The sequence below is a fragment of the Vipera berus genome (genome assembly GCF_964194415.1).
Source record: "Vipera berus genome assembly, chromosome: 4".
Classification (NCBI taxonomy): domain Eukaryota; kingdom Metazoa; phylum Chordata; class Lepidosauria; order Squamata; family Viperidae; genus Vipera; species Vipera berus.
In genome coordinates, this window is record NC_138206.1 from 85665947 (window position 1) to 85693476 (window position 27530).

Here is a 27530-nt window from a genome sequence, read left to right on the forward strand (position 1 = left end):
AAGTTTTACTACAGTTGCCCAAATACATCCTAGTTTCCATTATATATATATTAACAATTTTCATCATGTGATACATAATAATTTTGACAAGCTGGAGCTATCTGCCATTGAATAAAACTAGGCCAAAGTGTATTCATAATGAGCTTTCTATTGTTTCTTAAAAAGTTATTTAACATGATTCTCCTTGCTAAAGAATATGTTATTTCTAGTTCTATCCCCTAAAAACCTTAAGGGCAAAGCAAAAACAGGAAGCAAAATAGACAACAATAGCAATAAGCAAAATGTTTTAAATGAGAAACACCTTGCATGTGAAATGGGCTGTTTTCATCTTGCTTTGCATTTGAAGCAGCTGTCCCACATTTGAAACATTTTGTATATCCCTAGGTAACAACTTTCATTGCTTCAGTTGTAATATTATTCAAATAAACAGTTTGGCTGAACTTTGCCTCAAATAATGACATAATATTTGTATAATCAACTAACATTCATGGATCTGAAGCTTTGCAGTTGAGAAGAGGAAAATTGATATATTCTGAAATCTAATCTCCATACTTAGAGGTTTTCATTAGCTCTTTTTTTACAAGTTTTATTTGTCTTATAAAATGATATTTAAAGTGGTTAATTGTAAGCAATATGACTAGAGTTTGTATTTATGCTTCTCCTGGCTGTAGGCATCCTTCTTTGTAAACATCTTTCCTATGAACTAGGTATTAGTGAAACATTAACATCACATAATATAGAGTCATATCACGTTCTTTTTACCTACATGGAAACTTGCTTAAGTTTTTATTTAAACATTTCAGATCACCAGGAGAACCTCACTCTGAAAACATTGAAACTAGCCGAATGTAAGTATAAATAGCATTAGTAAAGAATGCATTTGGTATATTTTGTTTTAAAGCCAGATGCAACATCAGGGTTGTATTATGGCGCTTTTCTAACAGCTACCTTTAAATTGTATTTCAAAGAAATTACTCAAGCATTCAAACACTATAGGACTGTATTCTAATGGGGTGCTGCCTATGCAACTGGATTTTCCTTGAATTTTCTCCCACTATTTTCTTTGTGCTCTGAAATTTATTCCAGAGAGTCCCCATGAGGCTGGACAAGATTTGAGAGATGGGGGAGTGGGTATAAATTCAGCCTCTTCTAATTGGAAAGCTTTTTTCTCCCACCAGGATGACACAAATAATGACATAATAATTTGCTTCCATTAAGGATCCTAATGTGCTATAAAATCCAGCTTTGAGAAAGTTATATTTTCAAATATAACACCATACTGTAGTGTTTAAGTAATATTCAATGTCCCATTGAACAATATTAACTAAAATTAAAGTATTCAATTTATTAGGACTATACAAGTCCTTCTAAAGAGGTGCAGATCTCCTTTTGAAGGTTCTGCACAAGCCTACAATTCATACATATGTGAAATATTTGTGTACAGTTTCCTACATCAGATTATTTCAAAATGATGTACATGTAGTTAATAGGCAGCTGTTACAGTTACTTCGCAAGTGGAATAAGATATTGATAATCAGGCACCCACTTGGAAACCTAACCACTGCATTCTGTAGCAGCTGCAGTCTTTGGAATACAACATGGGTAGCTTCAAATGTCTACAGTTTTGGTACTGTTAATTTTCTACCTTCAAACCATTAAGGTAAGCTGTTTCTAAATAGCCGTAGTTCCCTACTATTTTTTATGTGCAATTACAATTGAGCTATGTCCTGGTTTTTTAACCATAACTTGGATGTTTCCAAACATTGGAAGCTTGAGGGGCATTTTAGTAACTTCATACATAAAACTATTAACAACATGCCCTTAAAATTTAAAAGAGAAAAGATCATGGTAAACTGCAATATAAAGAAAACGGTTTTTAAAAAATGACTGGATTATTTTTTTATCCAAAAAAGGGTAACTTAAGTAGAACACATTTCAGACATCCATTGCTGCAGATTTAGCAACAATATAGATTTAGTCTTAAAGTATAAAGTTAAATTTAAGGTGTTGTGCAATTCAACTTGCTTTAACTGATTGGTTTGGGAGAAAGGGGGCCATTAAATGCCAGTGCCTCTTTAATTCAAGTGTATGTAAATGGCATAATTTTAATAATGATATTATTGATATTTTTGCCTTCCATCAAAAACTTCTCTATCCAATAAAATAATGACTGCTAGATTTTTACTATTTGGAGTTAGAGTAGCTTAATTATGAATCTGATCTTATCAGAAGCTTAATAGATTAATAAATTCAGTTTATACAGGTTTATCAGAAAAACAAGCTGCAACCAGCAAGGAAGGTCACTTTTAAAATTGTTAACATTCACATAAATTAGAATGTATATATATAATTACACTATATGGTTAGATTCTTGTCAAGCTTAAGGTAAGCTGTAATAGTACCCTTGAAGGTAAAACACAGGACTGTATTTGAAAAAGATAAACTATACTTGCTTGATGTATCATCAATAAACCCTATGCAAATTTTATAAAATTAATTAAAACACAGTTCCTGAGACAGAACATCTCAGTTGCTGTAGAAAAGTGTCTATGTCATCATCTGCTGTCAAGAATTTGGAATACATAATTTAGAATATATTTCTTAAAAACAGTTGATTTAATACCTTGTTTATATTTGCTAAAGTGCATCCAGAAGAGAACTACATGGCTTAATTGTCTAAAAATTACCGAAATTCTCTTCCTTCTAAATATTGTTGCATGATAAAATGCAATAAAAATTCTATTTCAGAGGCATTGAGCTTCCTGAGTTATAATTAGCAGAAATTAAAGATCCATATCCCTCAGGAGATTAAAAAGCATGCTTAAAGCATTTTCTTTTCCAGAGATTTAACTTTAAATGTTCTTTAAGAAGCATAAATAATAATATGCCAATGAACAAATGCTTTTGCTGTCTCATGCCAAAGACAGTTTCCTGTTAGTACAAAAGAATGGACTATCTTCTATTTCATTAGCTTAATAAAGTACAAAAGAATGGACTATCTTCTATTTCATTAGCTTAATAAATTGTTTAACAGAGATCCAGTTATAACCTGTTTGTATTCTAAATAACTCAAATAAAATCAGTTTCATTGATACACAGTTAGAAACAATAGCATGCTTTAATTTTAATGTGTGTCACATTTTAGATACTAAAAAATGAAATGCCAGGAAAAATGTATTTTCTCCATAGAATAAAATAAAGCATATTCATAGTGGGTATGACTGTTAGAACACCAAACATCTATTTAATTAAATTCACACAATATTTCAAACCATAGAATATAATTTGAGTCAGGTTTGGAGGAATTTGATTCAGAACTCTTCAGCCGTAGTTCTAATAAATCACTGACTTGGGCATATAGATGTTCAAACCAATTATAGGTACCCTTGCTTAATGATCATTTGTTCAGCCATTCAGAGTTACAGTGCAGCTGAACAAATGGTAGTTATACCCATTTCTGGCTGTTGCACTTCCTCCACAATCACATACCGATAATTAAAATTTGGGCACTTTGCAACTCAACTGTACTTATGACATAGAGGTGCTTCAATTCTTCCCACCCATCTATCTCCCTCCATCTCTGCTCTTTTGGCTGTCCCACACTTCACTGTCTCTCTCCCTGTATTCCTCTGGCCTTGCTGCCTTGGGCCCCTCTCACCCTGCTTCTCCACTGACCTTTACTTTCTTCTTCCTGCTACTAATCAGGCACACCAGGCCTGGCCCTTCACAAGACCCACTGGCTGTGCCAAACCTTTTTCCCAGAGCTGTGTGCAGCCTTTTCTAAGTCACGTATGGCCTTCCAGCAAGGCTTTGAAACCTTTCAAAGTCTTGCAGGAAGGCTGCATGCTATTTGGACAAGGGTGGCAGGGCCAGACTAGGTGGCATGCCTTATTAGCAGTGGGAGGAAGAAGATGGTGAAAGTCAGTTGGAGTGGCAAGGCAAGAAGAGCCCAGGGCAGTAGAGGTAGCAGAGTGCAGAGCGACCACAAGAGCAGAGAAGGGGGAAGATAGATGCGTAGGGGATGTTGAACAGGGAACAATCTCTTACCTTATTTAGATTAATGACAACAATCGCCAAGCAGTGTGGTAATATGACATCACCACATCACTTAGTGATATAAATTCTTATTCCAGTTATCATTAACAGAGACTACCTGTATGATTTATTCTGGAGAATGGATGCAGTAATGCTAGGTGGTTTTCAATCTAGTCCTTGGATTATCATGTCCAAGGAGAGTCAGTGGAGACTGCAGGTGTGGGGTTTCATGGGCATGAGAAAAAATAAGAACAACTTAACCAGAGCAATTTGCAGATCTTTCCTGCTGGCTTCCCAATTGACTTTCCTTGTGCAAAGCCAGCAGGGGAATTCACAAATGGTGATCATATAACACAGGGATGCTATGATGGCCAGAACTTGGAGAACTTGTCATACTTCCATATTTTTTTTGATGCTACCATAACTGAACAGTCACTGAACAAATGTACATAAGCCTGTATTGTAAATTAAAATAATAATTATCTTCATCTGATATTTCTTCTTCAGCAACCAACTTGGAAAATCTAATCCCATGTTTTATTGCATTTGCCATCTTTTATTTTTAGCTTTTATTTTATTGTGATTTCTTTGATTATTGTTGGGCAATGTAGACATTTAGTCTGCATTTGGCTTTTTCCCAAGCACCTGGACTAGGCAGATGTTATCTGATGGTATTAAAGGTATTATCACAAGATATAAGCTCTTCCAATTGACTAATAGTGATTTTGTCTTTATTGTTATCATATTCACAAGAATGTGAAATTACAGCTGCCAGTGCTTTAGCTGGTGTTTGCCTTCCTGTACATTGAGTTCTTCTCAAGAACTTGGGATGTTCTTGTAATGTATCACCGTAATTTACTGTCTCTAGACCCAAGCAATTGGTATTTTATAATTGTCAGAAGAAAATTTTGTTAATGTGCATATTTTCTGCCATCCAAGATTTTTTGGTATGTTACCTATTATTATTTAAGATTTAATCTTCAGTTCAATTCACAGTCTGGGACTGATAAAAACTTAACAGTTCAAGTCCTAACCAACGACCTAAGAGCTGTTAAGGTAACATCTGAGTATATAGGCAGTTCTGAATAAGGTGGTTTTTTGCAAAGTCAGAATATTCAGATCTGATAAATTTAAAATTTCCATGTATCTAGGAAGCCCTTTGGGTATAGTTCCAAGGGCTTCTATTGTGATTGGTACAACCATTGATTTCTTCCTCTACAATCGCTCAACTTCAATTTGCAGAGTGAGGTATTTTGTTACTTTTTCTAATTGTTTCTCTTTAATTTGTGCATCACCTGGTATTGCAATATTAATGAACCAGACTTTTTTCTTTTCCACAGTAGTGATAGCAGATGTTTTGTGGGCCAGATATCTATCTGATTGGATTCAAAAGTCCCACAAGATCTTGACCCGTTCATTTTCAAGAACTTTGTCAATTTGGTATTCACAGTAATTTTTGCTGCATTCAAACCCAAACTTCTGGCAAAGCTTCCAGCGTATGATTTTGGCAAGTCGATCATGACATTGTAGATAATTGGTTTGTGAGATTTTGCTGCAGCCACTTATAAGGTGATCCACTGTTTCATCTTTCTTGTTGCATAAGCGACATTAGCTGTTGTTAATAACATGCTGAATTTTTGTTTTCATGGAATTGGTCTGCAGGACTTATTCTGGGGCAGCCAAAATGAAGCCTTCAGTTCTTTCCTCAGCACCCCTGATCTCAACCAGCTCCATGTTAGCTTTGTATCTGCCTTTCCTTCAATGTCCTTTAAGCATTGACTGTACATAGGCTTCTTTTTCCAGTTAGAAACGCGATGCTCAATTGTTTCATTTCAATATTCTGCTTTCAATCTTGTTGTTTTCAAGAGGTTTCCCTTGTTTCACCTGTAAGAGTCCTCTGCCACCCTGAGATCTTGGCAAGTACAATCAATCAAAATCAATTTTGGGGGGCACAGCATGACACATTGTCATTAATTTTCTTGTCTTTCAATCCAAGTTACCAAGTTCTAACTGAGTCCAATCAATTATTCCAGCTGAGTATCATATTACAGGCACTGCCCAGGTGTTAAGTGCCTTATGATATTTCCTCCACTCAGCTTTGATCTCAAGGTTTTCCGGATTCACCTTATGTATTTTGTTGAAGTAGCTACCTTGACTTGGTTGTTGAACAGGTCAGAAGCTTCCAAAACTCTTAAATACTTGTACCCTTCTTCTGATGTCACTGATTTTATCAACTCTTCATTATCAAGTTCAAATCCATCATCTTCAGCAATTTTTCCTGCCTTAACATCAATTGTTGCACATTTGTCAATGCCAAGTTGTATTTCAATGTCAAACTGCTCAGTGCTTTTCAGCAGTGAGCTCAATTCATCTTTTATTTTTTCATAGAATTTTAAATCATCCACGTAGAGCAGGCACGACTTTTTCCCCATTGCCAGCAATGGGATGGGTGTAGGTTTAGTATGATGAATCCGGCCTGTGGGCCGGCAGTTGACATGCCTGATGTAGAGCAAATGGAAAATTTTCAACCCTTTTTTAGTCAATTCATAGACACAGTTTGTCTTGTTCAAAATGCTTGTTAGTGGCGCCATTGAAAGTACAATTAAAAGAAGTGATGGTGAGTTGCCTTGGAAGATTCCTCATTTGATTTCAACTTCACCAAGTTCTTCTCCACAGGCTATCAGCTTAGTTTGCCATAGCTTCATGGAAGTCTTCAGAAATTTCTGGATGTTGCTCTAATTCCAAAAATGTCTAAGCATTTCTCAATCCAGCTGTGTGGAACAGAATCAAATGCCTTCAATCCAGGCCGTGAACAAACTTGTTAGTCTTTTCTTTGAATTCTTCAAAATCAGTTTATCGATCATCAGTTGGTCTTGGGTTCCTCTTGAATTTTTGCAGCACACTTTCTGTTCTACTGGCAGCAAATCCTTGTTTTCCAAATATCCATAAATTTGGTTTCCAATAATGCCTGTAGGTAATTTGTATGTTGTCAGCAGGCAAGTTATTGGCCTGTAATTTTCAGGTTTATTTCCCTTTTCTGCATCCTTCTGAATCAGAAAAATTCTTCCAGTTGTTAGTCATTTTTTGCTTTCTGATGTTTCCAGAACCTGATTCATGGTTTGCTGGTTTGCTAATCTTGAATGCAAAGTTGTTAGTGATTTCAACCAGAATCCATGCAGCTCATCTAAACCAGGAGCACTCCATTTCTTGACTTTCTTTGCTTGTTTTTGCACCATTTCTTGTTATGTGAACATCTTCCATTCTAGTCACTTTTATAGTACCTTCAACCTTCTTGATCCACTTTGCATTTCTATTGTGCTTCTTGTTGCTTTCCCACAAGTTCTTTCAAAATGTTAGGGTATTTTCTTTATTAGGTTTTTCACTTGTGGTAGCACCATGTATTCTAAAACCTGTTGCATGTCTATTATTTCACTTACATACATTTTCCCAAACCAAGCTTTCCACAAGCTTTGTTAAACTTAGAGAAACATTGGCCAGTCTTTAGAAAGGAACTGCATCCCTTTGTTGTTCCATCCTAAAACTCTATAAAGAAGGATAATGTTTAATTTGGGGAAGGCATATATTATGTATGTTTTGAATACTGTATAAAAAATATCAGTACAAATATTCCAGACCAATAAAAAAGGTAAAATGAGTACCACGTTTTTTAAAAAGTTACAGATATTAAAAATAAATTTTATACTTCCAGATTTATAATTTTATTATTCAAATGCATCCCATGTCCCTCCACCCCTTACGATAAAATGAGGATAACAATAAAGAAAAATTAAGTACTTCTGCTGCTTATGTGTGTAAAAATGAATACATATTTAGCAGGGAGCCAGATGAGAAGACAAAATGAAAAGAACAGTAAGAGGACATAATACATTTATTTAATTGGTAATCCTTTCTGTAATTTTAAACATAAATTTTGAAAACAAGTGAATGCCTAATTAGGAACTAAACATCATTTGGTACTCTCAAGCTAAAAACAGGTAGATGGCAAAGAAGAGCAACTGACCATAATTTATAATGCCATTTATCAATTGTTAGTTAGGAACCTTCACTGTTAAGCAAATATTATTTTTTCTGTTAGAACTAAATATATATTTAACATTACTTTGAAAATACTCTATAATCCTAATTCTAAAGCACATTCTAATTATGATTCATATTTAAATATTTTCTTAAAGGGTGCATTTTTCCCCATGCCCACCACATTGGAGTGAATGCCAACATACTATATTTTATAGGAAGTGATTTTAAAAAGCCTGATTTCCACACATTTGTCATGTCATATCTTCCATTTATTTCCTTAAGTGCATATTCAATTTCTTTTATAGCTACAGGGAGATGATGTAACTGCTTTTTCAATAATTACATATCTCTGAGTACTCATTTGGATTTGGAAGATTAATTAACTTCTCAAAATCTGTTAAGGAGGGAACTGCTGCATCTTTTACATCCTTGTTCAAAAAAGTTTTTAGTTGGGACCATGTCAATTATTTTGGTTGGTTGTATATGTGATTCAGTCCACTGTTTAGTAATTTTAAGGCTTCTAGATAATAAGGCTAGTATCTTGGGGAAAAACATATTTTACGTATTTTACCTCTACCCGAGTTTACCTTACTATTTGACTCTATAATAACAAATGTGTTTGTAATTTGTAACACATTTTTTTTATTGAAAAGTTTTACAATACATTTTTGAATACAAAAAGTCCCCTCCTCCCCTCTCCCCAACCCCCCCACCCTCCCCTCCCCGACTTCCCAGAGCTGAGTACAGGGTATAATATTACAAACAAGCATAATCTAAAATATGCTAACAACAATAATAAAACATTAAATTCTATCACGCTTTAACTCTCCACAGTCAAAATATTATTAAAATAACTACTAACTAATTATACGTCATAAAATCCGCTACTTATTTAAATGCTAAATGATACTTTTTAGTCCCGTATTTATTCTGAATATATTCAATCCATCTTCTGCATTCCACAATGTATCTCTGTTGCGATTGATCTTTCAAATATGCTGAAATCTTTGCCATTTCCGCCAAGTTAGAAACTTTCAAAGTCCACTCTTCTATAGTCGGCAGTTCTTCCTTCTTCCAATATTGTGCTACTAAAAGTCTTGCTGCCGTAATTAGTCTTGCTGCCCAGACAAATTTGTTAATCCCTTTTTGCCATTCCTCCAAATTTAAGTCCTTTTTAAGTATAGGTATCATTTGAGGTATCATTTGTATCTATAACAGTAGTATCTGTAATAATACCCAATAAAAACAATTGCGGAGAAAACTTTATCCTTTTCTTAAATATCTTTTCATATTCCACCAAATTTTAATCCAAAAAGCTTTAACCTTTTTACAAGTCCACCATATATGAAAATACGTTGCATCCTCACAACCACACCTCCAACATTTAGGCTGGCAGTTCGGATACATACTTGCTAATTTTTTAGGGTCTAGATGCCACCTATAAAACATTTTATAAAAATTCTCTCTTAAGTTTTGGGCCTGTGTAAATTTCACATTTCTAACCCAGATCTTTTCCCAAGTATCCATTGTTATAACTTCTTGAAAATTCTGGGCCCACTTTATCATGCAATCTTTAACAAGTTCCGTTTCTGAGTCAATTTCTATCAATGCATTATATATCCTTTTAATATGTGCTTGACCTTGATCTCTAATTTGTTTTACCAAATTTTCATCAGTCATCGAAAAACCAACTTTCTGATCCTCTTCCCATCTTGCCTGTAATTGCCCATACTGAAACCAGGTTTGTACAATCTTTTCTTCTTTTAAGATATTATATGGCTTTATTTGCCATACATTCCTTTCTAAACTTAAAATTTCCTTATATGTAATCTCATCATGTTTAAATCCCACATTTATATTTTCTATTGCGTGTTTAGGTATTGCCCAAAGTGGTCTTATAATTTAACTTATGCCTATACTTTTTCCAAACTCGCAACAGAGCATACCTTAAAATATGTATCTTAAACACATTATCCACCTTCTTATCATACAATAAATATGCATGCCATCCAAATAACAAATCATGACCCTCAAGATTTAATAATCTCCCTTGAGTTAAATTAAACCAATCACTTATCGATGACAAAGCAGCAGCCTCATAATATAATTTAAAATTAGGCATTCTAAGACCACCTCTTTCATGCGTATCTTGCATTATTTTAAATTTAACTCGTGGCTTTTTCCCTGCCCAGACAAATTTGTTAATCCCTTTTTGCCATTCCTCCAAATTTAAGTCCTTTTTAAGTATAGGTATCATTTGAAACAGAAACAAAAATTTTGGCAAAACATTCATCTTCACTGCTGCAATTCTTCCCAGTAAAGACAATTGTAATTTTTTCCAACTGTCTAATTCTTTTTGTATTTTCCCCCATAAGAGTTCATAATTATTTTTTCCTTCAACCCTCTAATTCTCACAGCAAACTCCATCTCTCTATGCTGAACCAATAATAAATCGTCGTCCATCTTTTCCATCACCATTTCAGCATCCGTCATTTTGGCATCCAATTTCATATTATTTTGACTAATTTCTTCCACTCTCTCATCCAGGCGGTCAATACAAACAGCCATTCCTTGAAATGCTAATAAGATGTCTGCCCTCACTTCTGTATTCTTCTCCTCAATGAGCTCAGCTAATTGCTGGGTTAATTGCTGGGACTGCTTTTCCAAAGCCTCTTGCAAAACATCCTGCAGATCTTTTATTGTTAAAGCTGGTGCGGGTGCGGGCGCCAAAGGTGGGGGCATTAAAGCCTGTAATGAAGATTGCTGAATTGGCGAAGCCCCCATGCTTCTAGGAACTTTAGTTGATTTGGCAGCCATTTTCACCCACTTAAATCTGTTGCGCACTTTCACTTTTAAAAGTCTCAAGAAAGTTTACTGAGTTAAAGTTAAAATACTTGCTCTGACAGAATTCTGCACCACTCTGCCTGCATCCAATTAATCCAAAGTTCACTCTCGCTGGCAGGGATGGTTGCAGCGTCCTGCTCTGCTCCAAAGACGTGGAGCAGAGGCGTCCCGGAGTCCGGAGCAAACTCAGGCTTCAGGGAGGCTCAACCCTTCAACCACCAGAGTTTCTGTTCTGAACCAGCCCTCTTCTCGCAACCCCTAATTAAGAGAAGAGTCTGGAAAGCGTCCAAGGCTAAAAGGCTTCTGCCAAGATTTAATTACGCAGTTAACAAAAACACAAGAGCTTGTCTTCTCAAGCGGAAAAGTTGCTTTCAGCAACCAGCCCCTCCCCAAACACTTCTTTTATAGAGAGCTCAGGGCGTGGTCTCCCTGTGCCTCCTCCCGAGGAGTCCCATAGTCTTTCTTTGTTTGTCCCTGCTCGTCTGCCTCCTACGTCGGGCGTCCTTGAACAGGGACAGCTGTGGGTCATCATCCTCCGCACTCTCGGGCTCACACAGCTGAGAAGAGGTCCCCGGCTGAGGACTCTGCAAAGCCTCCAAATCATCATCAGCCGGTTCGTTTCCCTCCTCCCCCACATCTGAGTCCTCCGATACATCGGACCCGGCTGTCGGACCCACAGGCTGGCCCTGAGTCACAACACTATCCCGCACCGCAGGGCCCTTCCCTCGGGTCTGCCGATCCGGATGCGGTCGGGATGGGAACTGTTCGTGAAAAGCAGTCACCAACGCAGGGGCATGAACGGCGGTCGCGTCTTCCCATGTGAAGTCCTCCGGCCCGTACCCTTTCCACTCGATCAGGTACTGGAAGCGACCTTTCAGCCAGCGGGAATCCCTGATGCTGGCGACCTCGTACTCGGGGGTGCTGCCTCCATCACGAGTTCCTGATGGGGGAGGTTCCGCTTGGCGAAGTGGACAGGCCGGTTGTTCGGGGACCAACAAGGACCGATGGAAGACGGGGTGCACGCGCAGGGAACGTGGCAGAGTTAAACGATAGGCGACCGGGTTGATGACGGCCTCGACTGGGAACGGTCCAAGGTAACGGTGGTCCAGCTTCCTCGCCGGCCGAGTGGATGGTAGGTTCCTGGTGGACAGCCAGACCCGATCCCCCACCGATAGTGGAGGCGTATCCCTTCTCGACCAATCGGCGAACCTCTTGTAGTCGGCCTTGGCCTTCTCCAGCTGCCGTCGCACCAACCGATGGATCGCCTGTAACTCCGCCATGAATTCGTTCGCTGCCGGCTCCGGTGAGTCCACGGGCGAAAGGGGGAAAAACCTGGGGTGATAACCCACGTTGGCCAAGAACGGTGTCATCTGCGTGGAGGTGTGTTGCGAGTTATTAAAGGCAAACTCGGCTATGGCCAAATAGTCCACCCAGTTGTCCTGCTGCAGGTTAACATAGCAGCGCAGATACTGCTCTAAGATGCCGATGACCTTCTCGGTACCCCCGTCGGTCTGAGGATGATGCGCGGATGAGAGGCAAACCTTAATGTCCAACGCCCGCATCAACTCCTGCCAGAAGCGGGCTGTAAACTGGGCCCCCCTATCGGAGACGACCCTATCGGGGAGGCCGTGCAGCCGAAACACCTGTTGGATGAACATGCGACTAGTGGCGCGAGCTGACGGTAAGCCGCGACAGGGGATGAAGTGCGCCATCTTGGTCAACATGTCCACCACCACAAACACTGTCGTGAAGCCGGAGGATGGGGGTAGATCCGTCAGAAAGTCCATGGACACAGCCCCCCAGGGTCTCTTGGGCGTTGGCAAAGGCTGCAGTAAACCAGGCGGGGCCCCTGTCGCTGACTTGGCCTGCCTGCATGGGACGCAGGAGGTGACATAAGACTGGACATCGTGTCGGACTCGGGGCCACCAGAAAGTACGGGAGACCAGGTTCAGAGTCTTGAACAGGCCAAAATGCCCCGCAGCCGGGTTATCATGACATTGGCTGAGGACGAGTCCCCTGAGTGGCCCTCCTGGAACATAGAGCCGGTCACGATAATACAGGAGTCCATCCGTGACCGACCAAGGCGAATCTGGCCCCACCTCTTCCTTCCGCTGAGCCACCCACGCCTCCTGCTGCTGCGCCTCCCGGATCCGAGCCCGTATATCCACCGGCTCCCGTACCGCAGCAAAAGACTCGACGGGGATCACTGTCCTGGGCGGAAGCTTGTCTTCCACTCGGGTGTACTCGGGCTTCCTGGACAGAGCATCCGCTCTCTGGTTGTGCCCGCTTGGTATGTACCGCACCCGAAAGTCAAACCTCGCAAAGAAGAGGGACCACCGGATCTGGCGTTGGTTCAAATTCCGAGCGGTCTGCAGGCTTTCCAGATTCTTGTGGTCCGTCCGGACCTCGATTTGATGCCGCGCCCCCTCCAGATGATGCCTCCAAGCCTCGAACGCCGCCTTGATGGCCAGCAGCTCCTTCTCCCAGATGGTATAGTTGCGCTCCGAGGGATTCAATTTCCGAGAGTGATACGCGCAAGGGAAAAGGGTACCGTTGGGCGTCGCTGCCTGGAGTAACACGGCCCCAATGGCAATGTCGGAGGCGTCCGCCTCCACGACAAACGGCCGTTGCGGGTCAGGATGCTTCAAGATGGGCTCCTTCATGAAGGCGTCCTTCAAAGCTTGGAACGCCTGTTGTTCGGGGGTGTTCCACTGGAACCGAGTCTTCTTCTGCAGGAGCCGGGTGAGGGGGGCTGTCAAGGCAGCAAAGCCAGGGATGAATGTCCGATAGTAGTTGGCAAATCCAAGAAGTCGCTGAACATCCTTCACGCGACGCGGGGGTTGCCAACTCTGCAACGACTCAACTTTACTTGGATCCATGGCGATGCCCTCAGGAGAAATGCGGTGGCCCAAGAAATCAATGGTCACCTGGTAGAACTGGCACTTCTCCAACTTGGCAAACAGCCGATGTTTCCGGAGGCGCTGCAGGACCTGACGGAGATGCTGATGATGCGCTTCACGCGACGGGGAGTAAATCAGGATGTCGTCCAGGTAAATCACAACAAACTGGTCCAACAGATCCCGAAAGATGTCATTCATAAAATGCTGAAACACAGCGGGGGCGTTGGTCAGGCCAAACGGCATCACCGTGTACTCGAAATGTCCATAGCGAGTACCAAACGCTGTCTTCCACTCATCACCCGGCCGAACCCTGACGAGGTTGTAAGCTCCACGCAGGTCCAGTTTCGTGAAGATCTTAGCCTCCCGGAGTCGGTCCAAGAGCTCGGGGATGAGGGGCAGCGGGTAGCGGTTATGCACCGTGATAGCGTTGAGTTTCCGGTAGTCACAGCAAAGCCGTAACTCGCCCGACTTCTTTTTGACGAAGAGCACGGGCGCAGACACTGGCGAGGACGAGGGCCGGATGAATCCACGAGCCAAGTTCTTTGTCAGGAAGTCCCGCAATGCGGCCAACTCGGGCTCCGACATGGAGTACAAACGCCCCACTGGGAGAGGCGCATCAGGGACTAGGTCAATGGAGCAGTCGTAGGGCCTGTGCGGGGGTAATTGGTCCGCCTCTGACTCGCTGAACACGTCAGCAAAGTCGGACAGTACGGGAGGCAAGGAAACCCCTGAGGAACCCTCCACCTGGCCGGCACAGATATGGCGGGTGTGGTCCACGCACTGCAAACTAGGGAAGGTGACCAAGTTCTGAGACCAATAGATCTGTGGATCATGCGCCCGGAGCCACGCCAGTCCCAAGACCACGGGGAAGTGCAGATCCGAAGTGACGTAAAACTGAATGGCCTCCACATGGGTACTGATGGCCATACACACGGGTTGCGTGGCGGCCGTGATAGGCCCGGACAGGAGCACTCGACCATCGATGGTCTCCACAAGCATGGGCGGATCCACCGGACACTGGGGAACAGCCCATTTGGCCACAAAGGCCGAATCCATAAAGTTAGTGGTAGCCCCTGAGTCAATTAAGGCATGGACCGGAATCCCCTCTGGCTTGCCAGGAAGGATCAGTCGTGCCTCCAAAATCAAATGCCGTGGAGGTTCGCAGGCACCGTCGGAACGGCGTCGCTCGGCGTGATCGTTGTGGGTCGCCCGATCTTTCACACCGTCTAGATCGGGCTCGGGCCGTTTCCCGATAGCAAAGCAGGGGACTTTCTCGGAGCAGGCTTGGTCACTGACGCCCGCTGACGCTTCTTTGGGCAAGAAGCAGCCAAATGTCCAGGGTCCCCACAGTAAAAACACAACCCCTCCGATCGTCGTCTGTCCATTTCCGTCACCGATAGACGGGACCTGGCGGCACCCAGCTCCATTGGCTCCTCCCTCTGGACTGGGGGCTCACGCACAACAGGGGCGGCAGGGGTCTGTGGGGTGGCACGGCGACTCTTACGCTGCTGCAGCCGGGCATCGATCCGCAGACAAAGATGGATCAGCCCATTCAGATCTGAGGGAATGTCCACGCGGGCCAGCTCATCCAACATCTCCTCTGACAAGCCATCCTGAAAGGCATCCACGAGCGCAGCCTCATTCCAGGCGGAATCCTGGCTAAGCAGCCGGAAATCGCTGATATAGGCCTGTAGGGGGCGCTGACCCTGCCTCAAAGCTTTCAGACGTCGGGTGGCGGTCTGCGCCTTAATCGGGTCCTCGTACATGAGGCGCATATGGTCACAAAACCCCCCAAAGTTATCCAACAAAGGGCTAGGCTGTGCCAACAGAGGCGTGCCCCAACGAGCTGCATCTCCCGACAGAAGGCTCAACACGAATCCCACCTTATCTCGGTCAGTGGGGAAATCAGCTGCTCTCACGCTGATATAAAGCTGGCATTGTCCCAGGAAGGCAGGAAACAGTTCTGGTTTACCAGCAAATTTATCCGGCATAGCTAACTGACATTTCCTCCTGGGTGGGGGGGCAGCATGTACCTGAGCCTGCAGTTGTGCCACCTGAGTGGCCAGCAAGGTGAGTTGCTGGTTGAGCTGGGCATTCTCGGCAAGAAGCTGCTCCATCGTAGTATTAAGGGGTGGGTGGCTGAAAGCAAACTGTTCTGAACCAGCCCTCTTCTCGCAACCCCTAATTAAGAGAAGAGTCTGGAAAGCGTCCAAGGCTAAAAGGCTTCTGCCAAGATTTAATTACGCAGTTAACAAAAACACAAGAGCTTGTCTTCTCAAGCGGAAAAGTTGCTTTCAGCAACCAGCCCCTCCCCAAACACTTCTTTTATAGAGAGCTCAGGGCGTGGTCTCCCTGTGCCTCCTCCCGAGGAGTCCCATAGTCTTTCTTTGTTTGTCCCTGCTCGTCTGCCTCCTACGTCGGGCGTCCTTGAACAGGGACAGCTGTGGGTCATCATCCTCCGCACTCTCGGGCTCACACAGCTGAGAAGAGGTCCCCGGCTGAGGACTCTGCAAAGCCTCCAAATCATCATCAGCCGGTTCGTTTCCCTCCTCCCCCACATCTGAGTCCTCCGATACATCGGACCCGGCTGTCGGACCCACAGGCTGGCCCTGAGTCACAACAGTTTCAACTCTGGCGGTCTGAGGGAGCTCTACCCCTGCCTGGGCGCTCACCCCCTCCTCTTCTCCCGAGGAGCGGGCTTCCGAGCCGCCAAACAGCTGATCGTCACTGTTTTTGGCAGCTCTACAGAGACAGCGGGGCTGGCAGCCGAAATGGCTGCCGTCGACGGAGCCTTGCCACCCGGAAGTCCAATTTGTAACACATTTTATTACAGGTAATCCTCAACCTATAATTAAGCCCAAAAATCTGTTGCTAAGCAAGACAGTTGTGAGTTTTGCCCCACTTTATGACCCTTCTTTCTACAGTTGTTAAGTGAATCACTACAGTTAAATTAGTAACATGGTTGTTAAGTGAATCTGGCTTCCCCTTGACTTCGCTTGTCAGACAATTACAGAAGGTGATCGCATGACCCTGAGAGACTGCAACTGTGATAAATACATGCCACTTGCCAAGCATCCAGATTTTAATTACCGGACCACAAGGATTTTGCTATGGTAGTAAGGGTGAAAAACAGTCATAAGTCACTTTTTTCAGTGGTGTTGTAACTTTGGACAGTCACGAAAGTCGAGGACTACCTGTATTCTATCTCTTAGCTTCTGCATGTAGGTGAGCCCAGCAGAAAAAAACAGTAGTGGGATTCAAATATGTGAACAACAGGTTCTGTGTGGATGCCACTTCCGAAAGTCCATTCTGGGCCTGGGCAACAAAAAATTAGCTACCGGTTTTGCCGAAGTGCTGTTAACTGGCTGAATCCCACCACTAGAAAAAAAAAACCTTTGTCTGAAAGCTGTAAATCTGGCAAGAGCTCATTAATCTTAAAGATATACAATTAAATTACTTTTCTGCATTCCCCCTAATTCCTTTACTCAAATTGTTTCTTCTATTCCAGTTTTGGGCATCTACAAAATATAATTATTTTGTAGATGCCCAAGAGTGGAATAGAAGAAAGCTACCTCGGTTCTCATTGTTAATTGGTTCTGGAAGGGCAATGAGTAGTAAAAACAATGAGTACGAAACAAATCACTTGTAACTTACCTCTTTTCCTATGTCAGTGACTTTCCCAGCATGGCCAACTTCCTGTCTGCCCTCTCTGGCCATCCTCTACTTCCTTTTGCAGCATGTTGAGTACCAAACAAATGACAAGTACTGGGATAACATTTTTCCGTCAAAATATATCAAGTACCAAATTCGACAAGTTTGAAGCAGTGGAGTACTGAGGGACCACTGTAGTGATACCAATGACATATTTTTGAACTTTTCTAATATCATGCTCATTTTTCATAGTATCATATGCTTTCACTTTTAAACTGTTAACATCTCAGTCAACCATTGTTGATCTGTACTATTAGAAAGAAGGAATACATTTGGTTTCTTTGTTGTGTGTTCTTCTTAATTAGTCTTATTATTTAACAGGACTGCAGACACAGTTCTGAATAGCTAAATTATCAAAGTAGTGAGTGGAAGGCAAGTCAGTTCAGCATGCCTTCTTCAGGAGTGGCTCATTCCATCCCAACCCATGCCCACAATAGCATGGAAGTTAACACCTCCAAAGCTTCTGAAGGGCATCAGTTTGTAAAAGGTTGATTTCCGTGCTTAGTAGCTTTAATACTGAGACAGAAGTTAATATAGTTACGAAATGCCACAAAACAGAAAGAATATTCTACATTGAGTGATTTTACATGTAGAAAACTCTAGAAGCTTGGAAAGATATACACAACATTATGTAGAAAATTTTAGGGATCAAATTCAAAATGAAATTACATGTATTTAATTAAATACGTTTACAGAACACATCAATAAAATGCCACAATTTATTAAGATACACACTGCTGCAAGGGTAAACTTGGCATAATGCTGGAAAAAAAGTCATAGCACCAACATTAGATTAGCATCATACCGTATTTTCCGGCGTATAAGACGACTTTTTAACGCATGAAAATCTTCTCAAAAGTTGGGGGTCGTCTTATACGCCCAGTCGCCTTATACGCTGGAAAATAGTAAATCCTCGGGAGCAGAGACGTTAGTGGAAACGGACAAATCCAGCACTCGAGAATGGCGAAAGACGGCCTCCTCATAAATAAACCGACCAGCCCAACCGAGGCTGAGGCTCCAGCTTACCAGCGTCCTAGGGCAGCAGACCCCCCCCTTTTTTTTGGAAGGGAGCGGGAGTCAAGCGCGTGCCGAGCCGCCAGCGCTCGGTGAGCATGAGAGCTCAAGGGAGCACGAGAAGCCAAGCGGAGGCTGACCTGACATGTTCACGCAGAGCTGAGCTTCACTCGACCCTGGGAGTTCGACTTCAGGGCGTGGTGCCATGGCCAGACCTACAGCAACACCCGCCCGGGAAGGCGCAGCTCGGGAATTGTGACAGGCAGACCGCAGCGGAAAGCTGGCGCTGAGGCTTCAGCAATCCGGGGTTGCCCCTCCGCCCTGAAGTAGAAGGCGGCCTTTTGAAAAATAAATATTATAATATGTGCGGGGTTTTTCCCCTTTATTTCTTTTTCCCCTTTCTGTATACTCCAGCGATAACTTATGCAAGTGAAAGGAGGAAAAACCCCGAGTTTGCATTTTCTTGGAAAACTTTAGAAAAGCACAGCAAAATGCAGGGGAGGGTAAACGGGCTTCTCGATCTCAGTGCCACGCAGGGCTCCTTCTGGTTTCTAGTTACTTGGAAACTCGGGGCTTTCTTTGAGGGAATCTCAAACTTGCGGCGCAGGTCTGAGCCCGTTTCTTTCACCACCACCCCCTGCCCTCCACCGCCCTTTTCATTAACTAACCTACGGAAAGAACCGCCTTCTTTCAGACCTGGTGCCTTCCCGAAGTGTTGGGCCACAATGCTCGTCGCTCCTGGCCGAAACAGCCAGCGTGTGTGGCTGAAGTAGAAGGGGGCGCCAACGCGAGAGGAGACGAGGTTTAGGCGAGGCAGAGCAAAGCTGATCTCGAGGCCAAAAGCTCTTGATAAACCTTCACCTAATTGAGAAGCAGCCCTGACTTCCTACTTACCCGTATTTTCCGGCGTATAAGACTTTAACCCATGAAAATCATCTCAAAAGTTGGGGGTCGACTTATATGCCCAGTCGTCTTATACGCCGGAAAATATGGTACTTGGAGAATATGCAGTGATGACAAAAATTGTACAGTTATGAAACAGAAGTTTACTAAATTTAAGTTTACATACATATTACTTTTTTCTGTCTGATCATGTCCAATTCTCAGATACTGCCTGGACAATTTTCTTAGGTTTTTCAGAAGTGGTTTTCCATTGCTTTCTTCCTAAGGCTGAGAGAATGTGACTGGCTCACCTAGCTGGCTATGTACCTAAGGCTGGACTAGAACTCATGGTCTCCTGGTTTCTAGCCTGAAATCTTAATCATTACACCAAACTTCCTCACTGCATTACATATGCAGCAATGTAAATACATTTAAAGTGGGGTTTCTAAAGTTTATGTCCATAGGACTGCAAATTGGTTGGGATATAAAGAAGGGGAGAAGTCACAAATTAGAAATTTACCTATTTTTTTAGGTGTGTATATTTTTCTTTTTTGTTTTCATTTTAGCATTTGTAAACAGTAGTGTAGTGGAGATTTCATCATTAAATGTTAAAATATATACCCTTTCTATATCATAAAAAGCCTTTTTGCTAATGTTATCATGATTAATAACTATAACCTTAGTAGTTATCTGTTTATTTATAGATAATATCCTTTTGAAAATATATTTTTGTTTTAAATAAAATTGACAAAAATTCTGGAAAAATTGCAATTCTCGGAGACAGCAGAACAGAAGCGAAAGAACCAAAAGAAATCACAAAATAAGACTTGCAATTACAACTGTGGCAAAAGAAAGAAAAAGATAGTACCAATAGGCAACTTAGGTCCAATTCCAAAACATCTGGCACATGACTTGAATACCATTGGCATTGACAGAATCATCAGTCAATTGATGGTATCTTTAATATTATTAGACAACAATATCTACCTATCCCAGCTTCTTGGGAAAGACTCAGTAGGTGGACAGAACTTGCCAAATCCAGTCTAAACATTTGGCTGATTGTGTGACCAGCCATAATAATAGAATTTAATATTGTTAAAAACTATAGTAGAAAAAAACTGAAGTAATTATTAATACAGACTTAACAAGACACTTCATATCCCGAAGGGGCTTTTCCAAAAGGCAAGTGGATGTTCTTGGTTTTTTTTCCTTGAAAAGTTTTGTTTCTCATCCAAGAAGCTTCTTCAGTTCATTTCTGACTTCAGTCAGAACTGAAGAAGCTTCTTGAATGAGAAGCAAAACATAAACCCAAATTAATCCTCACTATAAAAAATGTTTGTTTTCACAGTAGATTGTCAATCACTTTATTGCTTGTTTCTTTCTCATATTCAGATTGGAAAGAATGACTTCAAACTATAATGTTAGTTTAATTGATTTTCAGTCTCATAATCTTAGCTTGCATTGCCTCAATTAATTTCTCTTGAAACAAATATTTTAATTGTTCTAGTACAAAGAAGTAGGCAATGTTTTTGTCCTATTTTAACCATTTGGAATATTAATGACTAAAGGTAAAGGTAAAGGTTCCCCCGCACATGCGTGCTAGTCGTTTCCAACTCTAGGGGCCGGTGCTCATCTCCGTTTCAAAGCCGAAGAGCCAGCGCTTGTCCGAGGATGTCTCCGTGGTCATGTGGCCGGCATGACTAGACGCCAAAGGCGCACGGAACGCTGTTACCTTCCCACCGTAGTGGTCCCTATTTTTCTACTTGCATTTTTACGTGCTTTCAAACTGCTAGGTTGGCAGAAGCTGGGACGAGTAACAGGCGCTCACTCTGCTACGCGGCACTCGGGATTCGACCCGCCAAACTGCCGACCTTCCGATCGACAAGCTCAGCGTCCTAACCCACTGAGCCACCGCGTCCCTTTTATTAATGACTACTAGTTGCTAAAAATCTTTCAGATCACATGCTGATAAAGTTGTTTTCATCTTCTGTCTTTAGATTGCCGTCTACCATCCCAAGTTCCTTTTGTTTCTGTTTCTGGCCTACCTAAATAGCCCACTTGCAAATAGAGCTATCATCCTCCTTGAGTTTTGTTTTCTCAGGACCCAGAGGCATTCTTGGACCTAGCATTGATGCTAAAGAATGCCACTTTGAGAGGAATTTAAAATGCAGTAAAGCATTTCCAAAGTGACTGAAATGTAGTAACCCCCTGTATGAAATGAAGAATGAGCTTTGGTTCAAACCAGATGCAAACCATTGCATGCTATACTTTTTGGATTGGTTGTGATTTGACAGAACTGAAACCCCAAATATACTGCTTGTTCCAGGTTTCAGCAAAACAAAATATGAAGGGATGATAGTGATTTTGCAGGACAAGCAGGGCATATGCTTCCCAAATCACAGCTGTCCCTTCCTCTTCTGCATGTTCTGTGCACCAGCTCCCTTACCTCCTGATTCTTCCTAGAGCTCTCCAGACCTTATTTCCCTGTTGTCATTGCCATTGCTGATATCTGCGCAGGATATTCCTTGGCTTTGACTTTTCCCCCATTTGCAGCCATGTACCACCAGCAATAGCATTTCTTTCTGAAACAATATCATTCCAATCCTCATCCAGAACAAAATGTATCTGCTTCATTCTCTAAGACAAACCAGGCATCACAGGAACATATGTCATTATGGGCATGAATCACCTAAAATCAGCTATTCTATGCATAGAAAGGCTCATACACAGAATGTTTTGTACATCCTAACATTGCTTTGCACTCATGTCAGATGCACCAAAGTGCTTCTGGGTTGAAGGAATTAGACTGAAAGAACATCACCATTACCCAGGGGGATACCCAGTTGGGGGCTTATTTCATGTCCCTGGCAGGAGCTGGAGCAAAGGACAGGAGCTCACCAGCTCCATGGCAGCACTCAGGTGTCGAACATGGGCTTGCTGCTTGTCAATCCAGCATCCTACCCATGTGACCCACCGTACTCCTTATATCCTAACATAAAATAACATATTTCAGTAAATCATTAAAACGAATCCAGGTTTAGAAGCCAAGAACAGAAACCAAGAAATAAATATTGCTTGAACAAAGAAGGTGGCCTACAAATACAATCTTGCTATACAAATGTCAGTTTATGTAGTGGCTAAGATCCTGGGCTACAAAATGGGAGACTGAGTTCTAGTTCCTAACAGCCCCCCACCCAGGCACAAAGCCAGCTGCGTGACCTTCTGCCAGTTACTCAAAGGTCTAGGAAGGACTTGATGGCAGACCACTCTGAAATCTTTCCAAGAACACTGCAGGGTCCAGGAAATTGCCAGGAGTCAGTGACTTGAAGGTGTGTGCGTGTGCGCGCGCACACACACACACACAAACACATACACTTCATAAATGCGACTAGGCCATAGACAAAAGAAAAACATGTAGTTCCATCTCATATATAAGAGAAACCACCCCTAGCAAAACCACAACAGAAGACCTCAGATTTGATTTTTGCAGAAATAGTCTAAATTCTTTATCTGAATAAATTCCTAATTCCAGCTTCACCTTTGAATTCAGTCTGGAAACAAACTTAACTATAATATTACTATTGTAAAATGATACCTGTTTGCCCTTAGAGTTGCAGCCATAATAAGAAAAAAATGAATATAAAATAACAAAGCTAACCAAATTCTATGTGACTTAAATTATTTCCTTGCTTATGTTGTTTTGTTTTCATTTTTTGTTTTGATTCTATATTATTCTGCTGTTTCAATATTTTTATATTTTATGTAAACTGTCAGGAGTCATGATTGAGCCAGATAGCATAATAGTGTAAATAAATAAATCTGTCCAAGAGCTGTAACTGATCTAAATCCAATTTAATTCTTTGTTTTGGGGAAAAAATTGGTAGCCTCTATGTCACCAAAAATTGTGAAAGGTCTTGCTAGTCTTAAAGATTTGTGATTCTCCTTTTTATATTCTTTAATATCTCCTCACATGTAAAATCTCATATAAAGCTGACATAAAGCTCTGCATGATTGTTCTGAAATATTTCTTTAGTTAAAGGAACTTTTTAAAGTATTAATATTTTTTGCATTTTGAGAAATTATTTTTATAAATATTTGAAGCTCTCCTTTTAAGGGATTTGCAATTCTTTTCCTCTTGAAAGGTCTAATTATCGGCAAATTTGAAACTTTCTCTCCTGCATAATTATCCTATTAAGCTGTGGTAGTAACATATAGGTACTAGCTAAGAGAAACCCACCAGAATCTTCCATAGTTATTTAATTAAGGTAAAAAAGCTATTCAAAACAAAGCATTTTAATTATTCTTGTATCTCAGTCTCTCAGTACTAATCTTGTTACATACTAAGCTCTCATTTTAATTAAAATACAGTACTAAAAATCTGGATATATCACAGTTGTCTTCACATCCAAATCTGTCTCAGTTGGGAATAACATGGGCAATCCAGTTTAAAGAAAAATTAGCAGATGAGTGATGCTAAGTCCCATACCAGATGTTTTCAGACTAAACTCGCATGATTTCTGACTATTATTCATTCTGATCTTGAAGGAGGAAGTCATAGTCTGAAACGTAAGAAGCATCAGATTGCATACTCCTACTGTTCCTAGCTTACTGCTTCAGTTCTTATCCTTATCCTGGAATAAGTGGCAGCATCATTGTATTTAGGGGAATACCAAGAGATCAGGCATATCATGAGAGGATTAGTCCTTGTACCCAACCGTTCTTTATACACTTAAAATCCTTAGTTAATATTGTATATGATTAGGGCATAATTGCTTTTAAGGGGATAAGTCTGCTTCTTGTCTACTTTGATTTTAAATTAAATTCAAAGTGAGTAGTTTAGAGATTTTAAGAAGCCACAATTGCAAAACAGTATCAAAACCATATTTTGATGGTCATTTACAAGGTATAATGTCAATTCACTGGGATTAGATTTGTTAACTGAGAGCTAATTTGGTCTAGTGGCTAAGGCACTAGGCTAGAAATGGGGAGATCATGAATTCGAGCCCTGAAAGCCTGTTCCGTGACTGGGTCAGTCACTCATTCTCTCAGCAGATAGCAATAGGACTTAGATTTATTTACCACTCCATAATGCTTTACGGCACTCTGAGTGGTTTACAGAGTCAGCATGTTGCCCCCCAAAATCTGGGTCCTCATTTTACTAACCTTGGAAGGATGGAACCCTGACTTGAGCCTGTCAGCAACAAAATCCAGACTGGGGCAGAGTTAGCCTGCAATACTGTGTTCTAACCACTGCACCACCAGGGTTCCTCAGCCCAACCCACCTCCCTCTTCTTTGTGCAAGCCCCTGAGATATTGGAACACTGCTATCATGTCACCCCTCACCCTTCTCTTCATTAAACTACACATACCCAATTCCAGCAAGCATTCCCTTTATGTTTTAGCCTCCAGTCCCCCAATCATCTTTGTTGCTCTTCTCTGTACTCTTTCTAGAGTCTCGACATCTTTTTTACATTGTGGTGACCAAAACTGGATGCAATATTCCAGGTGTGGCCTTACCAAGGCATTGTAAAGTGGTATTAGTACTTCACGCGATCTTGATTCTATCCCTCTGTTAATGCAGCCTAGCACTGTGTTGGCTCTTTTGGCAGCTGCAGCACACTGCTGGCTCATATTTAAGTGGTTGTCCACTAGGACTCAGAGATCTCTCTCACAGTTACTACTATTGAGCAAGGTACCACCTATACTATACCTGTGCATTTGATTTTTCCTGCCTAAATGTAGAACCTTACTTTTTTCACAATTGAATTTCATTTTGTTATATAGTGCCGAGTGTTCGAGTCTGTCCAGATCCTCCTGTATCTTAAGCCTATCTTCTGGAGTATTAGCTATTCCTGCCAGCTTGGTGTTGTCTACAAATTTGATGAGTTCCCCATCTATCCCCTCATCCAAATCGTTGATGAAGATGTTGAAGAGCTGCACAGACCTCTTCTAGATTTTCCTCTTGCCTTTCCGAGTTAACTCCTTGGTCTGTTATTGAGCAAGAATTGACTTTGTAGGGAAGCATATTATCATTTGATGTATATTTAACATATGTTCTACCTTTATTTACCAATTATATAATATTTGTATGCAATCCACATGGCGAGGTTTGGGGAAACTTACAATAGAAAAAATATATTTTTAAAATCATAAGATTAAAACATCGCCTGGCCCGCACCGCCTCCGCTGCCCGCATTGCGCAGCCGCGCCATATAGAGTGGGCTCTGCTGCTCCCACAGCAATAGCCGCACTGGCTCCGGCCCCAGGTTGGGGAGCCCGCCGCCAACACCCTTCGCACCTGTGACTGCAGCAGCACCGCCCCCCACCCCACCCTCCGCCTCCTGCACCCGCCAAGATGAGAGTTTCAGCACCTTTTTTTTTAGAAAAAAAGCACTGCATGTACTAATATATTAGGTTTTTTCATACTTACTATGCATCTCTTTATAATCGATTAAACCCACGTATTGCACAAATGCAAGGTTCCATCTCCTCATGGAAATGAATTTATTTCAGTAGAATCTGTTATCCAGATTAGTTGCTGCTTTTGCTAAAAAGACAGCAATTTTAATTCGTTCCTCTTTCTGCTTGTAGCCCCCAGTTACCTGCATTTTGTTCCAGCAGATTTTTGAAAGCATAAAAGAGTTGCTGTGGAAAGAAGGGATCTTTTTTTTCTGCCTGCAGCAGTTTGCAGGGTTTTTTTTCCTTATGTAATTGTGGATCTAATTTCTTCTATTTTAGACAAGATTTGTACAGGGTTTCTTTTTGTCAGTTTTATTCTGAACTTAGAACAGAAGAGATATACTTAGAACTTTCTATTGAAACATTTTAAGTGTTCTAACATCTTAATTGTTAAAAATCTTTCCAGTGTTCTGACATGGAGAATCAGTGCTTTTTTTCTTAAAAAAAATAAAGGTGCCGGAACTCTCATCGAGGTGGGTGCAGGAGGGGGGGCGGCGCTGCTGCAGTCACAGGTGCGAGGGGTGTTAGCGGCGGGCTCCACCCCTGGGGCCGGAGCCGGTGCAGCTGGTGCTGTGGGAGCAGCAGAGCCTACTCTATATGGCGGGGCTGCACCGGGCGGGCAGCAGAGGCGGTGCGGGCCAGGTGATGCAGGGCGGCCACTTAGGCACGCAGGGCGAGGCGACGGTGGTACAGGTCCAGCACCAGGTAGGCCACCAGCCTGGCTGACACAGGTGAGCACAAGGAAGGAGTGCACATGGACTCCGCAGAACCCACCTCCCACTCCTTGTCCTCACTTACCTAGTTGAGATGGTGTAGTTGGGTAGCAGGGAGGGATGCAAAGTTCCTGCCTACTCACTTTCGCTGCAGACAACTAGCCGGTGCAACGTTTGGTAGCCAGGTCTTTTGGCACGCTCAGCAGCAATTCCTATTGGCTTTCGAAAACCAATAGCCTTTTGAAAGCCAATAGAGGGAGTAGCATAGCTTGTGCAAAAGCTTTTTTGTGTGTGTGCAAAAAAAGGTGCCGGAATACCATTCTGAGCATTCTGTGAGAAAAAAAGCCCTGCTTTTATGTTTTAATCTTATGATTTTAAAAATACATTTTTTTCTATTGTAAGTTGCCCCAAACCTCGCCATGTAGATTGCATACAAATATTATATAATTGGTAAATAAAGGTAGAACATATGTTAAATATACATCAAATAATAATATGCTTCCCTACAAAGTCAATTCTTGCTCAATGACAGACCAAGGAGTTAACTCAGAAAGGCAAGAGGAAAATCTAGAAGAGATCTGTGCAACTTGTAGACGGGAAAGGCCCACACTGATAAATTAAAAATCTTTGTGTCTGCAAAGGAATGCTGGTGGGCTAATCAATGATTTGGTGACTAGAGGAGCATCTACAGTGTTGGAGCTCGTGGTCATGGTAAGCCATAGAGGCATTAGGCAACATACCGTATATACTTGAGTAAAAGCCGACTCGAGTATAAGCCGAGACCCCTAATTTCACCCCAAAAAACTGGAAAAAGTTATTGACTCGAGTATAAGCCGAGTATAAGTATAAGCTTGGCCCGTTCTTAGCAACATATCTATATTCTGTGCCACGACGAGCCGCTCGTTGACTCTGGCAGCATCCCGGAGCTGGCTCG

At 42.0% G+C, this 27530-nt stretch overlaps 1 protein-coding gene across 3 annotated transcripts in view; it reads left to right on the forward strand.

The window, feature by feature from the left end:
* Window positions 1–27530, forward strand: part of UBE3A (ubiquitin protein ligase E3A) — a 79563-nt gene that overhangs the window by 23123 nt on the left and 28910 nt on the right. For all 3 annotated transcript variants that reach the window (XM_081326467.1, XM_081326468.1, XM_081326466.1), the window contains one exon: window positions 804–848. In XM_081326467.1, coding sequence (XP_081182593.1) covers window positions 847–848 — 2 coding nt within the window. In that variant the 5' untranslated portion in view covers window positions 804–846. The remainder of the gene's footprint in view (window positions 1–803; window positions 849–27530) is intronic.